Source organism: Mustelus asterias, chromosome 4 (assembly GCF_964213995.1).
Source record: "Mustelus asterias chromosome 4, sMusAst1.hap1.1, whole genome shotgun sequence".
NCBI lineage: Eukaryota > Metazoa > Chordata > Chondrichthyes > Carcharhiniformes > Triakidae > Mustelus > Mustelus asterias.
The window spans coordinates 89404585-89418914 of NC_135804.1; the positions used below are offsets into that span (position 1 = coordinate 89404585).

At 39.1% G+C, this 14330-nt stretch overlaps 1 protein-coding gene across 2 annotated transcripts in view; it reads right to left on the minus strand.

Annotated features, from left to right (window-relative positions):
- Positions 1–1369: 1369 nt before the first annotated feature.
- thoc2 (THO complex 2) overlaps positions 1370–14330 on the minus strand; it is a 140601-nt gene continuing 127640 nt past the window's right edge. Inside the window, exons 34-39 of one of the 2 annotated variants that reach the window (XM_078211345.1) lie at positions 11849–11998; positions 11423–11489; positions 8871–9040; positions 7770–7840; positions 7404–7452; positions 1370–2070 (exon numbers count right to left, since the gene is read on the minus strand). In XM_078211345.1, coding sequence (XP_078067471.1) covers positions 7425–7452; positions 7770–7840; positions 8871–9040; positions 11423–11489; positions 11849–11998 — 486 coding nt within the window. In that variant the 3' untranslated portion in view covers positions 1370–2070; positions 7404–7424. Of the gene's footprint in view, positions 2071–7403; positions 7453–7769; positions 7841–8870; positions 9041–11422; positions 11490–11848; positions 11999–14330 lie in introns of those variants that run through there. The other variant, XR_013497645.1, reaches the window with a different exon arrangement.

Sequence of the window (14330 nt, forward strand, 5' to 3'; positions counted from 1 at the left end):
CATTCAAATCCTTGATATATATTGTGAATAGCTGGGGCCCAAGCACTGATCCCCGTGATACCCCACTGTTTACCACCTGCCACTCCAAAAAAAACCCATTTATTCCTACTGTTTCCTGTCTGCTAACTAACTCTCAATCCCTGCCAATATACTGCCCCAATCCCATCTGCTTTAATTTTGCAAATCTCAGTTCTGGAACTATGATTAACCTCCAATAACCATCATCATCTTCCATAGTGCTACGTATGACTTCAATTAGGGCAAGTCCATGGTAAAGTTTTCCCCTTGATTTCCATGGACTTCAGTTTTGCTAGGGCCCTTCTGATATCACTCTCGGTCAAATGTTTCCTTGATATCAAGGGCAGCCACTCTCACTTCAAGTTCAGCCCTTCTGTCCATGTCTGGACCAAGGCTGTAATGAGTTCAAGGGCTGAGTGGACCTGGTGGAACCCAAACTAAACATGAGTGAACAGTTTATTGCTGTCTAAGTGCTGCTTGATAGCACTGTTGATATTCTTGCATCATTTTAATGATAATTGAGAGTAGACTGATGAGGCAGCATTAGTCCAGAATGGATTTGTCCTGTTTTTTGTGCACAGGACATACCTGGGCAATTTTCCATATTGCCAGGTAGATGCGAATGCTGTAGTTTTACTGGAACAGCTTAGCTCAGTGCACAGCTAGCTCTGAAGTACAAGTCTTCAGTACTGTTGCCAGAGTATTGTCAGGCCTTCATAGTATCCAGTACCGTCAGCCATTTCTTAAATCATGTGGAGTGAATTGAATTGGTTGAAGACTAGTACCTGTGAAAGGGGGGACATCAGGGAGAGGCCAAGATGGATCACCCATTCAGCATTTCTGGTTGAAGATGGTTGTAAAAGCTTCATAAAGGCTTTAGGCCTGTCTTTTGCACTGATGCTTTAGACTCTCCTCCCATCATTGAGGATGTGGATATTTATGGAGGATGGCAATTGTGAGTTAGTTGTTCAGTTGTCCACCACCATACATGCCTGGATGTGGCAGGGCTGCAGAGCTTAGATTTGACCCATTGGTTGTGGGATCGCTTAGCACTTTCTATCACCCAAAGGCTATTTTGTACTGACACAGATTCTTATTGGCATCCAGGAGCCTTTAGAAAACAAAAATACATAGTGCTTTCAGGTCTATAAATAAAGCTGACATTCCGATTATTTCAAATATTTTGATAGTACGCCTAAACTTTTTTTTACTAGTTGCAACTTCAAAGCGGTCAGCATAGTTTTTATTTTGTGTCCATCTTCATTAAAGGTGCCAAGAGTAAAAGTGGCAATGGCAAATTCAAAATCACAGTACTGAAAGAATGAGCAAAATCCCCACTACAACAAATACCGACTGAGAAAACTATCCATTTATTTAGAAAAAGATTACACTGGTAGAATACAGCAGATAAAAAATTCAAATGCAATCTTGAAAATTTATGACCAAACATAGGTATTCATGGAAATAGAAATCTCCTGTAGTTGTACAATTTAAACCTAATTTCATCTTTTAAAGGACAATTCTTGCCATTTGTTTTAAAATCATGGAATAAACACAAGATGCTGCACGGGATAGTTTTAATCAGTAAATTAAACAACGGCTGATTTTAATTACACACAATCACTATACTAGTGTATACATAATATACAAATATCTTCATTGCCATAAAGGTGAAGACAGAAGGTTGTAGACAGTCTGCAGCAGACTCCAATCTGTTCTCAAAGTGACTACAAAATGTACTCTGTGGTTTTGCTGCGTACAGCACATTGTGCTTATATTTAAGAGCAAACCACTTGCTAGTATTATACTGAAAATGACATGCATACAGACAAAACATCAAGTTAAAAGACAACACAACTCAACTTTTAAACGATGGCCAACAGAAATGGAGTGAAAGGAATTCAACAAAATGCTTTAATAGGCTTCGGTTAGGTCCTCTGTCTTGATTTGCCATCCTCACAAATGAAGTCCGTGTATCCAAAGTTCAGTAGCACAAGTAAATCCATGGCAGCAGCTTGTAATCCAATGTGGGAGGGGGGGGGGGGGGGGGACCTGTAAAACATTCAAGAAAAAGTAAATGTTTTCTGAAATATCAAAAACCACAAATGCAGACTTCTGCACAGCACTAGAATTCGGTGTGTCAGCACTTTTAATTGGTTGGAATTAAAACGAGCGCAAGTTTGTCAATGTAAATCATGAGTTCATATTTAATTTGTCACACAGCGAGACAAACTGAACTGTTTCTAAACTGAAACAGTAGAGAAAAGCCTGGGCAAGGCAAAGTACTTTTTCACAGGGTCAAAGGGAAAACTGGGGAGGCAGTTTATCCTCTTGTTCACACATTTGCAGTTTGATGACATGTTGCCTGTTCTTTCTGGAAATGGTGAGCCCCTCCTGATCTGCAACTTTAGATGTGGCCATAAAAATAGCAGGCAAGTTTTTCAAGTTTTTAACTTAATCACTTTAAACAAACAATTAAATTTCATGGTCGAAAAGAAAGGCTGCCTACTTGTGTCTCTAAATACCAAATTCAGATCACACTCACCTTCAACCCTTGCATTCCACCTTGCACAAATTTGCACTCATCCATCACTTGCCTTGGGAAGCTCCACTGGTTCCTTGTACTTCAGTTCCTCAGACATGTCACTTCAAAACTGTTGGCCTCATCTACAATATGCTTGTTCTAGCCAACTTCTTCCAACCCCACACTGAGCTTACTTCCCTTCTTTTCATTTTTGCCTGTAGTTTCTCCTTCCTAGGCTTTTCAAGCATCCTGCCCTCACATTCTGGAAGGTTCTCCCTAAATTCATCCACTTTGTTATGCTGCCTTCAAAAGTCTAAATTTAAAACTACTTCCAACATTGCCATTTTCTTCTTTATTCTTTCTTGAACTTGGCTTTACCTGGGAACACCATAGGATGTTTTATGCTAAATTCATCAAGTAAATTAAAATTGTTGGTCCCCAAGATTGAGTTGGCCCGTCAGTAGCATCCGCCGAACTGCTAGTGTGTATTAGAGTAACACTATGTCCCTCCAATGAGGAGAAGGGGAGGCCCTAAAGATTCAAATGGAGAAAACATGCTTTTTAAAAATATATAATTAATCCTTTCCTGGATCAATTACACTTTCTTACTAAAGTTTAGGAAATGTTTTAGATGTTTATGAGTTGACTCAAGATCTACTTGGATCCACGAAAGGTGTAAAGAGCAGCATTCCCTGGGGAAGCTTATCCCAAACATGCCCCCTGATGCCAATTGTTATATATTTGGGATTGTTGTTGTGTTGTTGCATGGTCACTTAGAGTCTAGTCGCATATATAGTTTGTGACGTCATCGACTGCTTCATGGACTTCGCCTCAGTCTCGATCAGTGGCGTATCCCACTGATCACAATCCTCCAATTAAAAAGGAACACTTTCCTGTCACTCAGCCAACTTCATATCTATGTTGATACTGTACCTTTTAATCCTGTGGGCCTCAACTTTGCTGGCCAGCCCACAACATGGCAATTTAACACTTTTGCAAGTCCATGCACACCACACAAACCACATTACCCATATCAATTCTGTTACCTCATCAAAACATTCAAGTAAATTAATCAAACACAATCTGACTTCTTCAATTCCATGCTGAATTTCCTTAATTAATCTACATTGTCCAAACGACTGTTAAATTTTGGCCTGGATTATCGTCTTTAAAAGCTTTCTTACCACCAACGTTAAACTCACTGGTCTGCAGTTTCTGGGTTTATCCTTACACCAGTTTTGGGACAAGGGCGTAACATTTGCAGTTCTCAGCCCTCAGGCACTACCTTCTTATTTAAGGAGCACCGGAAGATTATGGACAACACCTTCACAAATTTTACCCTAATTTTCCTCAGCATCCTCAGTTGCATCCCATCTAGTCCAGTTGACTTCTCACTTTTTAAGTACTCTAATACATCCTCTATCGATTTTTAACCCATCCAGAATCTTAACCACCACCTTATTCACTATGACTTTGGCACATTCTTCCTTGGCAAAAACAAATGTAAAGTACTCATTTTGTACCTCAGTCATGCCCTCTGCCTTCATTCAGATTCTCCTTTTCAGTCTCTAATGGCTTCACCCCCTCCCTCTGACTACTGTTTTGCTATTTGTATGCTGAAAGCTGATTTCAGCACTGAACCTCAATCCTTTCCAAACGACAGCAGTGGTTCTAACATGGATCATGACTTATGGCCATTCTCCTTTCCAGCACAAAATATTCTGCACCTGTTCAGTGATGTCCTTTACCTGGCACCAGAAGGCAGGCAACAGAGCCTGCCAAACGTGCATCGATAGTACAGAAAAGTAGAGAGAGTGCAGAGAAGGTTTACCAGGATGTTGCCTGGTATGGAGGGTCTTAGCTATGAGGAGAGATTGGGTAGACTGGGGTTGTTCTCCTTGGAAAGACGGAGAATGAGGGGAGATCTAATAGAGGTGTACAAGATTATGAAGGGTATAAATAGGGTGAACAGTGGGAAGCTTTTTCCCAGGTCGGAGGTGACGATCACGAGGGGTCACGGGCTCAAGCTGAGAGGGGCGAAGTATAACTCAGATATCAGAGGGACGTTTTTTACACAGAGGGTGGTGGGGGCCTGGAATGCGCTGCCAAGTAGGGTGGTGGAGGCAGGCACGCTGACATCGTTTAAGACTTACCTGGATAGTCACATGAGCAGCCTGGGAATGGAGGGATACAAACGATTGGTCTAGTTGGACCAAGGAGCGGCACAGGCTTGGAGGGTCGAAGGGCCTGTTTCCTGTGCTGTACTGTTCTTTGTTCTAAAACCTGGTTGAACCCCCATGACCACTGTATTCCTACACATTCACTGTGATCCTTAAGTTTAAGTTTATTTATTAGTCACAAGGCAGGCTTAAATTAACACTGCAATGAAGTTACCGTGAAATTCCCCCAGTCGCCATAGTCCGGCGCCTGTTCAGGTCAATGCAACAAACCAGCACGTCTTTCAGACTGTGGGAGGAAACCGGAGCACCCGGAGGAAACCCATGCAGACACGGGGAGAATGTGCAAACTCTGCACAGACAGTGATCCAAGCCGGGAATCGAACCCGGGTCCCTGGCGCTGTGAAGCAGCAGTGTTAACCACTGTGCCACCGTGGCGTCCTATCCTGTGCAGTCATTTGCCCATTGTGCTATGAAAGAGCTCTGAACTATACTCTCCTTGACACCTACACCCTCATCAGTATTCGGCACGGTTTGAGTAGCACCGCCTGCCTCTTCATACTGTTAGATAGCCATCACTTACTTTCTTCATGGGCTCTGCAGTTTGTAGGGTGATCATCTTCTGGAAAGTGCACTGGAAGAAACTCCTGCATCTTTTGCAAAAGGTTCCAGTGAATCATGCTCAAAAATCCTGAGCTTGCGTTTCAGCAACTGGAGGAACTTCCTGCACACATGATTATCCAAGACATATGAAGCATCCTGAAGTTCCCACATGGCGCCAGACAGACAATGGGCCTCAGATGCCTTATATTTTGTTCAAATTTTATGTTAATGTTTACAGCTGAGTATTGCCTTACTTTGAATTGTTACTTAATTATTGATGCATAACAATGTTTTATTGAATACAATTTGGATCCCTTTATTATTGGCATCCCTACTTGATTCCAATTTAATCCTCATAGATCTTGAACCATTGAAAAGTTATGGCACAGAAAGAAGCTATTCAGTCCATCACATCTGTGTCTGCCAAAGGAAAAAAAATGAGCCACTCATTTTAATCCCACTTTCCAGCTCCTGGCCTGTAACCTTGAAGGTTATAGCACTTTAACGGCCAATCCAGGTACCTTTTTAAATAAATTGAGCATTTCAGCCTCAATCATCAATTCAGACAGTGAATTCCAGATGTCCATCACCCTCTGGGTGAAAAGGTTTTCCCTCATGTCCCCTCTACTCTATCAATCACCTTAAATCTATGCCTCTTGGTAACTGACTCCCTCAGCTAGAGGAAGCAGGTCTTTCCAGTCTACCCGATCTTGGCCCCTCATAATTTTGCACAGCTCAATTTGGTCACCCCTTAAGCTTCCTCTGTTTTAAGGAAAACAACCCTAGCCTATCCAATCACTCCTCAGAGCTGAAATTTCCAAGCCCTGGCAATATACTTGTAATTCTCCACTGTACTCTCTCCAAAGCAATTATGTCCTTCCTGTCATGTGGTGACCAGACCTGCACACAAAATTCCAGCTGTGGCCTAACCAGTGTTTTATACAGTTCCAACATTACATGTTGGCCCCTCAACCAAACCATCAATATAATTCTGGAGATGACAGTTAATCTCTTCACCATCAACCAGACACCAATTTGTGTGTCATCTGCAAATATCCCAATCATTACATCCCGACTTTGGTATTCAATACCTCGTCCGATAAAGGAAAACACCTGTTTATTTACCAACTTGTCCACCTGTCCTGCCAATTTCAAGGACCTGTGGACATTTACTCACTGGTTTCCCACTTGCTCTACCCTTCTCAATATCATCCCATGTGTATTCCCTTGCTTTGTTTTCCCTCCTCAAATGCATTATCTGATACTTTTCCAGATTGAATTCCATTAACCACTTTTCTGCTCCCTCAACCAAACCACCAATATAATTCTGGAGTTAACAGCTATTCTCTTCATCAACGACACAATTTTGTGTCTTCTGCAAATTTCCCAATCATGCCTCCAAATTTGAGTCTAAATTATTTATATTTACAACAAAAAGCAAGACCCCCAACATTGAGCCTAATGGAATGCCACTGGAAAGTGCTTTCCATTTGCAAAAACATCTATCCACCACTACTCTTTGCTCCCTGTTGCTGAGCCAATTTTGGATCCAGCTCGCCACCTTCCCATCTTTCCCATAGGATTTCACTTTTCTGACCAGTCTGTGAAATGCCTTACTAAAATCCATGTAGACAACAACTACTACACTACCCTTATCAATCCTCCTTGTTACTTCCTCAAAATTTCAATTAAGCCAGCAAGACATGTTCTTCCCCCTAACAAAACCATGACAATTATCCCAAATCAATCCGTGCCTTTCTAAGTGACAGTTGATCCGGTCTCTCAGAATCGATTCCAATAATATGCCCCCCACCAAATCATGATTACTTATAGATTTATCGGTGCTCCTTAGTTTAAATTACTTAGCATCCCCTTCCTCCTCTGTACTTTAATTCCCCTCTCATCAAATTCTTATTTAGCACAATGACCCCATGCTGCCTCCACCAAACTGTGTGCGCATCCTGAGAAGGGAAAAGCTATTGAAAAACAACAGAGTGACACTAACAGAACTGCATTCTTAGTTAACTGCTAAAATAAGAATATTTAATTGATTTTAAACTTAAATGAAATTAGAATCTTACCATTAGTTGTGTCATTCTTCATTATCTATGTTTTTCTGATGATTTATGAGTATGACTGTTAAGAAAAACAGCAAATCTACATCACTTGTGCAGACTTTCTAATACAAAATTGCAGATGTTGTTCTGAACCCAGTACAAGTGCCATAAATTGGTTACATCAGACCACAGAACATGTCTGACCCTTTTAGAAAGTTGACAATTCAAATCTACACAAGGTATCTGCATTGTATAACATGTTTTTAGCTTTAGTGATTTTATATGATCGACAATATTTAAAGAGCATTAATTATACACAAAAATGTTCAATCTAATTTTCAGTTAGAAATTTGTATGTTTCAATTGTCACAGGATCAATAAAAAGGATATTGTTTTTTGTCTTCTTTCAGCCCTCCACCCTCGCGCTTCTCTTTTTTCTCTCCTTTATCGTGTCTGGATTCCTATAAAATGTAACAATTAAGAAAATAAAATGTGTTACATGTTGAACAGATCTAGATCACACTAATTGCATTCCCCTAAGGGAGAAACAAAGCATTTCACCACAAGCAAAATTGTTTTTCTGTACACAAACACATCCAACAATGCCATTGAGACAGTTTAACGTTTGCGAGCCTGCAATTCTTCCAAGTTTTGCTCATGTATTTAAGCACAGCTATTCTGCATCGTTTCCAAGGCTACCAGAGTTTTGCAGTTAGTGTTCCACTTTATCTCTTCTATTCAGTATCGCCACAGGATTCCACCGAGAGCTCACAATGTTCCAGCTCTGCTCACTCCATGCCAGTGCCTCACCGTACGATGGTTAAAAACGTAAAACATAACCTACTTTCTTTTGGCTTTTTTCTCTCTCTAGCTAAACAATAATTCCTTAAAAATGCAAGAAGCAACACGCAGAAAATTAGGTGACTTGCCAATGTGTCAGTAGATTAAAAATGCTCTTTTGTTATGAAGCATCATCTTAATTCTACATCTTGGACTTGGCGATTGGTTGTACAGCCCGGCAAGGGGCAAGTGAACTAATTCAAGTGGGTGAGTTAAGCTGGAACACAGGATGGGATTTTGTAAATCAGAGGAACTTGAGCCAAAGGTGGAAAACTCAATGGGGCAGAACAAGCACAGCTGGAACATACAAACAAAGCAGGATCTAGGAAACAAATTCACATCATTCAAACTGGATTCCAATTTCACCTTTCCCAATATCTATTTAATACAACTACGCTTAATATGCTGACAGGTACATAACTTGAACTTGCTTTGTCCATTATAGGCATATAATTGCATATATGCCTAGCTCACATAAAATTCATACAACATGAAAAGTGGAAAATAAAATTTGACATCAAGATTGGATCAAAAACTGATGCCTGCCTTCAAAAAGGCTTTGTAAATTTCTCTTATGTCTGACTTCCATTTTCACTTCTGCTCTATGGTCAATTAGCAAGGATATATAAATTTACATCAACAATACGATACCTTTTTGCTTGTTGTTGAACTCTTTTCCATTTTTTCTAATTTGATGGAATCATTTTTATCCCTGTCTTTACCAGAGCTAGATTTTGAACTCTTATTTTTCTCCTTTTCCTTCTCATTTGAGCGCGGGGAATCTGCTGGACTTGCACTTTTACTCCTTTTTCCAGAGCCACCTGTTAAATAAACATTGAATCCTCATTTATTTTTGCAGCAAACACAAAATGGACAAAAAGTCATACCGCTGCGAGGCTTGCTTCAACTGCAACATTCTTGCCTCGAGTCAGAAGATAATGGATTCAAATCCCGCTCCAGACACTTGAGCACATAATGTGGGATGTCACTTCTGTGCAATACTGATGGGCTACTGCACAGTTGGAGGTGTCAATAAACCAATGACTTTAGCCCCTCAGGTTTGCTTAAAATATCAAAAAAAGTGGTCAAGATTGCCTGATATCCTGAACTCCATAAAACAATATCTGCTCATTATCCTATTACTGCCACATTTTCTTCCATTGTAACAGTGACAACACACATTGCCTACGAATTTAATGTACTGATTTGACTCTCACTCATTTCAATGTATTTTGTTTATTAGGAGGTCTAACTGAGGAGCAGAGAGATATATTAGTCACCAAAGCGGAGAAGATTTTCTGTAAACCAACATAACCAGCCATAAGTTCAGTTTAATTCCCTGTAAATTATTCTTTGAATGCGAATTTAAAATAATTTTGAGGTTCTATTGGACAGTTTCTTTTAAATCTTAGACCATTCCCCGGGCATGTTTTCTTCAAAAATAGAATTTATGGGTAGAAATAGGATTACGGGTTATAAGGAAAAGTTTAGAGACAAATTATTAAATAGGATTAACAGCATGTCATTCAGGAAATGTCATTATCTGCAAGAAGTTTCATCTGTCTCGCATCTCTGTATAGAACTCACATATGTTGCCTTTACTGAATGTTTACTATTTTTAGATGGCAATATAACAGACTGGGTTAGATTTGGCTAATGGGCCAGGTTAAGATCTGCTACAACACACAAGTGTTTGGACATAATTAGCAGAGACAAGTTGAGCTTAGGCCGTGATAAGAGAGAGAGATGCTAGGTATTTTATAAACTTCATGTGACTTTGACTATATGAAAAAACAAGTTCATAGATTAACTAAAAGTCAACAAGTACACCATTTAGAGATGAAATTTATTCATTTCAGTTTATTTATTTATATCAGTCAACTAAATATTAAATTAAGAGACAAATGGGAGGTAGCCCTCTTCATCGCAGGCGCAGAGCAAAATATTAGCTGAATTGAGTTGATCACTGCATGCAATTATTCACGTGGTCAACAAGAGTTATAAACCACAACTCAGTCAAAAATTCACTCCTTGCACTCTATGCAACCACGGTCCACATATTTATCTCTGCTTTCTCTGACCTCCTATAACTAGCTCTCAACGCCCTCACCTAAATTTCAAAACTATATTTTTAATTTGTAAATGCATTCATGGATTTACTCTGTCCCATCCATGCAACCTTCTCTAGTCCTACATTCGTACCTACACCCCTTGACTCTATGATATTTGAATACAGCTCTCTGTCTGCTTTGCCATCAGAGGTTGAATCCTCCTCATGTCCAAACACTGAAATCACTCGACCTTTCAGCTCCACCTTAAAAAGCCTCCTCAAGATCCAATGCATTAAACATGCTTGAACTCTGACATCTGTTGTCCTGCACATATGTAGAAGATAAATCCAGCTAAGGAAAAAAAACAATGAGGTGAGTAAGGGCGCCTATATAAAAATGCTTGGCCTATTTAAGGTACAGGGAGGTTCTAAATCAGAGCACAAACTCGATGTGAATCTTATGCAAACTAGCCAGTAAACATTTGTAATCGTCACCTGTTCAAGACCTGCATGTAGAAGTTGATAGGAATGGGTGAAGCATCAACTGACGTTATTAATCCAGGACGCTAGACCTGTCTTTGAGAGTTCTGTATCATTAAATAAATTTTCCCAGCCATTTTCTAAATGGTATCTTTGGAATCACTATACAAACTCATCTCGTCCTACTGGAAATTTCATTGTTGGTTGGGAAGGGGTGATAGAAAGCAGAATGCCAAGTCAAATCTTAATTTTAACAGATGAACCTTTTAAAAAGGAATCTTGACACCCGAGATTTCTCTTTAAACTCCCAGGAAAGGAGCTGGAACAAGCAATCAACTGTAACGCCCTCTTGTCCAATCTATTATCGTAGCAGAGCTTTCAGCTGCTTTAGTGTACACTCTGGAACTCCTTTTCTCAACCATTTCTCTTTCTCTATTTAAAGGCCTTCAGAAAAGTTATTAGACCATGCCTTTGGTCACATCTCCTAATTCTCCTGTATATGTTCATTGTCCATTTTCATTTCACTGTTCAGCACTCTGGGCCATTTTTCGATGCTGAAACCAATAGGAAGCTTGCTGTATTCACTCCACTGTTGAATCATTCAGACACCTTGGATCTGTTAAACTGTGCTTGGAATTTGAACAGCAACAGAAAGTTAGATATTAGCACTTACCTGTCCCATTTTCATCTTTACGCCTTTTTGATTCTTGTATGTTCTCTCGATCGCTGTTTGAATGATCCTGGGGGGGAAAAGATAAAAATCTCAATTGGGAATAATTAAAAAAAGATTTAAGAGGAAACCCCAATCTGAGCATATTTGTAGATCTCAGATAATTTAAGTTCTACCTGATAGATCAATCAAATTAAACACACAATATGCATATCTATTCATACAAAAGCTTCTTCAAACACTAAGCATAGCCCAAGAAAAGACAAAAACCAGAAAAAACAAGAACACTCAACACAACTGGTATCATCTCAATGTAATTACGAAAGTAACAGATTTGCACTGAGATGCTGCTGTCAGCAGAAACCTACAAGCTGCAAAATATGAATCAGATTTGTCTCGCATCTGCTTTTTCAAGCTTTTTTCTCTTACCCTTTTGCGATCTTTTCTTTCTTTTTCTTCTTTCTTTTCCCTCTCTCTTGATCGATCCCTCAACTTCTCCACCTCTTTCTTCTCCACCTCCCTTTCTTTACTCTTTGACTGCGTGCCTGTACTATGGTTGGTGTGATGAGGGCTATGGTGCTGTTGAAAATGATGCAATGCATACTTATGATCACAATGTCTCAACTGAACTAAATGGCATTCCATTAAGGTCAAATGAAACACTTTATTTTAATACTGAGACAATTTCAATGCAGAATACATTTGCTTGTTAGCCATCTTTAGATTATAAACACACATCTGTAAACCAAAGCAATTCCAATCAGGTCTGCACCCAAAATCTTTAAAGTATGAAGGAGGGAATAAAGGTAGTTCTAAACCATTTTAGAGATGAGTGTAAAAATAAATTCAATAAGAATAATGAAATTGCAATTGATAGCTCAGAACCAGCTAGTTAAAAATGAACCAATTTAATTTTCTTCTAATCAAGGCTAAAATCTGTGAAAAAAACTTCACTTTGATCTTAAATCAAAGCCATTTATTAAGCTGCCAGAGACAGTGGCACAAAGTTGTCCCAGCCGCAACCAAATCTATTGAAAACCAAAGAATAAACATTAAGTTTCACAGCATATCCTACCAATTAGCATTTTTTTTCAATATAATGTTATTAATTTTTACTTGTCCCTACATCCAAGCAGTATTGAGTACAAATCCAAACTCCCAGTAGTAGTGTTTTATGCAGTAGGTTATTAGAAAGATTACTCAAATTGACTCAGGAAATTTCTGATTAAATATCTATTAAAAGGGGAAAGTAAACACAATATTTACTTTTCAGAAGGGTCTTCATGCTGATTATTAGCCTGTTGAACCGCAATATGCATCAGGTAACCAAAGGCAAATTCTATATTTATTATATGGCATGCCAATAATTTTTACGTGTTCTGGGGATCACATTGATTTTCACAGAATAATGAACTGCAGCGTCCCTGATAAAACATTGAAAACCTATAGCTATTTTCAGAAGACTTATCATGTGTTCACTGCAAATGTAAATGCAGCAATTCAAGCTACGATACTCCATTTCTATATTATTACACACTTAAAAAAAACCAAAACAATATATTTGATATTAGTTTATAAGTAACAAACCTCAGTGCATATTAACCCAGAAGAAATTGTAACTATTCAGACTTATGAAGTACATACTTTGCCCAGGGGGCCATTCTTTGAGAGTTCAGGCAGTGCTGGCAGGATGTCTGATCACAAAAGTCATCACAGTTGTGCCAGCCCAATCCTCTCTACCATGTAACCATGCATACTTTTCCCTTTCCTAGCCTGAGGGCATGGTGGGGGAGGGGAGGAAAATGTGAACCCAACTCTTGGGCCCTGTATCAATTCATCAAATGCAGTGCAGACAGAGAACCGAGATGGAAATCTTACAGTTACCATGGCTTAAAAGTACATCACCTGTTGTCCACTGCAGATAAGAGGAAAAACCCAGTAAGTAAGCATCTAAACATGAAAGCTCAAGGTGAACAGAAGCTGAAGAAATAAACAAACTAAACATCATGTACTGAATACTGGACAAACACAAACAAATGAGATAATTTCATTACAGCACAATTTACATACCAAATATGTTTCCAATTTCAAAATCAATGCAAAATTAAGAAAGTGTTGATATTTTCAGAGGAAGATCCAACACAGTTTACATATTTTGTACCAATGTAAAATATTGACGAGGATACCAGGTGAAAAGGTTGAGTACAAGAAGTCAACATTCTGTCCTTGCATATAAACAACACATTGTATTTTACTCATTTTTTCTTGATCCTTTCGTCAATATCCTGGAACTTGCACTGTGAATGTCTTAATTTTTAAAGTTCATAAATCACTATTTTCAGATGCACCTTAACGGAAACAGCATTTGTAACAGTATGATTAGAAAATTAGCGAGCTGGAAAATAACACAGCATCCTTACTATATCAAACAAAACAAAATTTATCTTGAGATATAAAATATACTTCAAAGTACAATACTGCAGATGCTCGAGATCGGAGATAAAAAATGAAGTGCTGGAAACATTCAACAGGTCTGGCAGAATCTATGGAAAAAAAGAGTTGACATCGAGTTTAATGGACTTTTCATTGCCCTAGCCAATATTTAACCCTTCATCAACATCACAAAAAGATTATCTGGTCATTATATTGCTGGTTAAGGGAGTTTGCCCGGTGCAAATGAGTTGTTGCATTTCCTATATTACAACATTGACTACACTCCCAGCTCCAGGACATCTCTGCAGGAGTCCCTCAGGGTAGTGTCCTGGGCCCAACAATCTTCAGCTGCTTCATCAATGACCTTCCCTCCACCATAAGGTCAGAAGTGGGGATGTTCGGCGATGATTGCACAATGTTCAGCAGCATACGTGACTCCTCAGGTACTGAAACAGTACATGTTCAAATGCAACAAGAT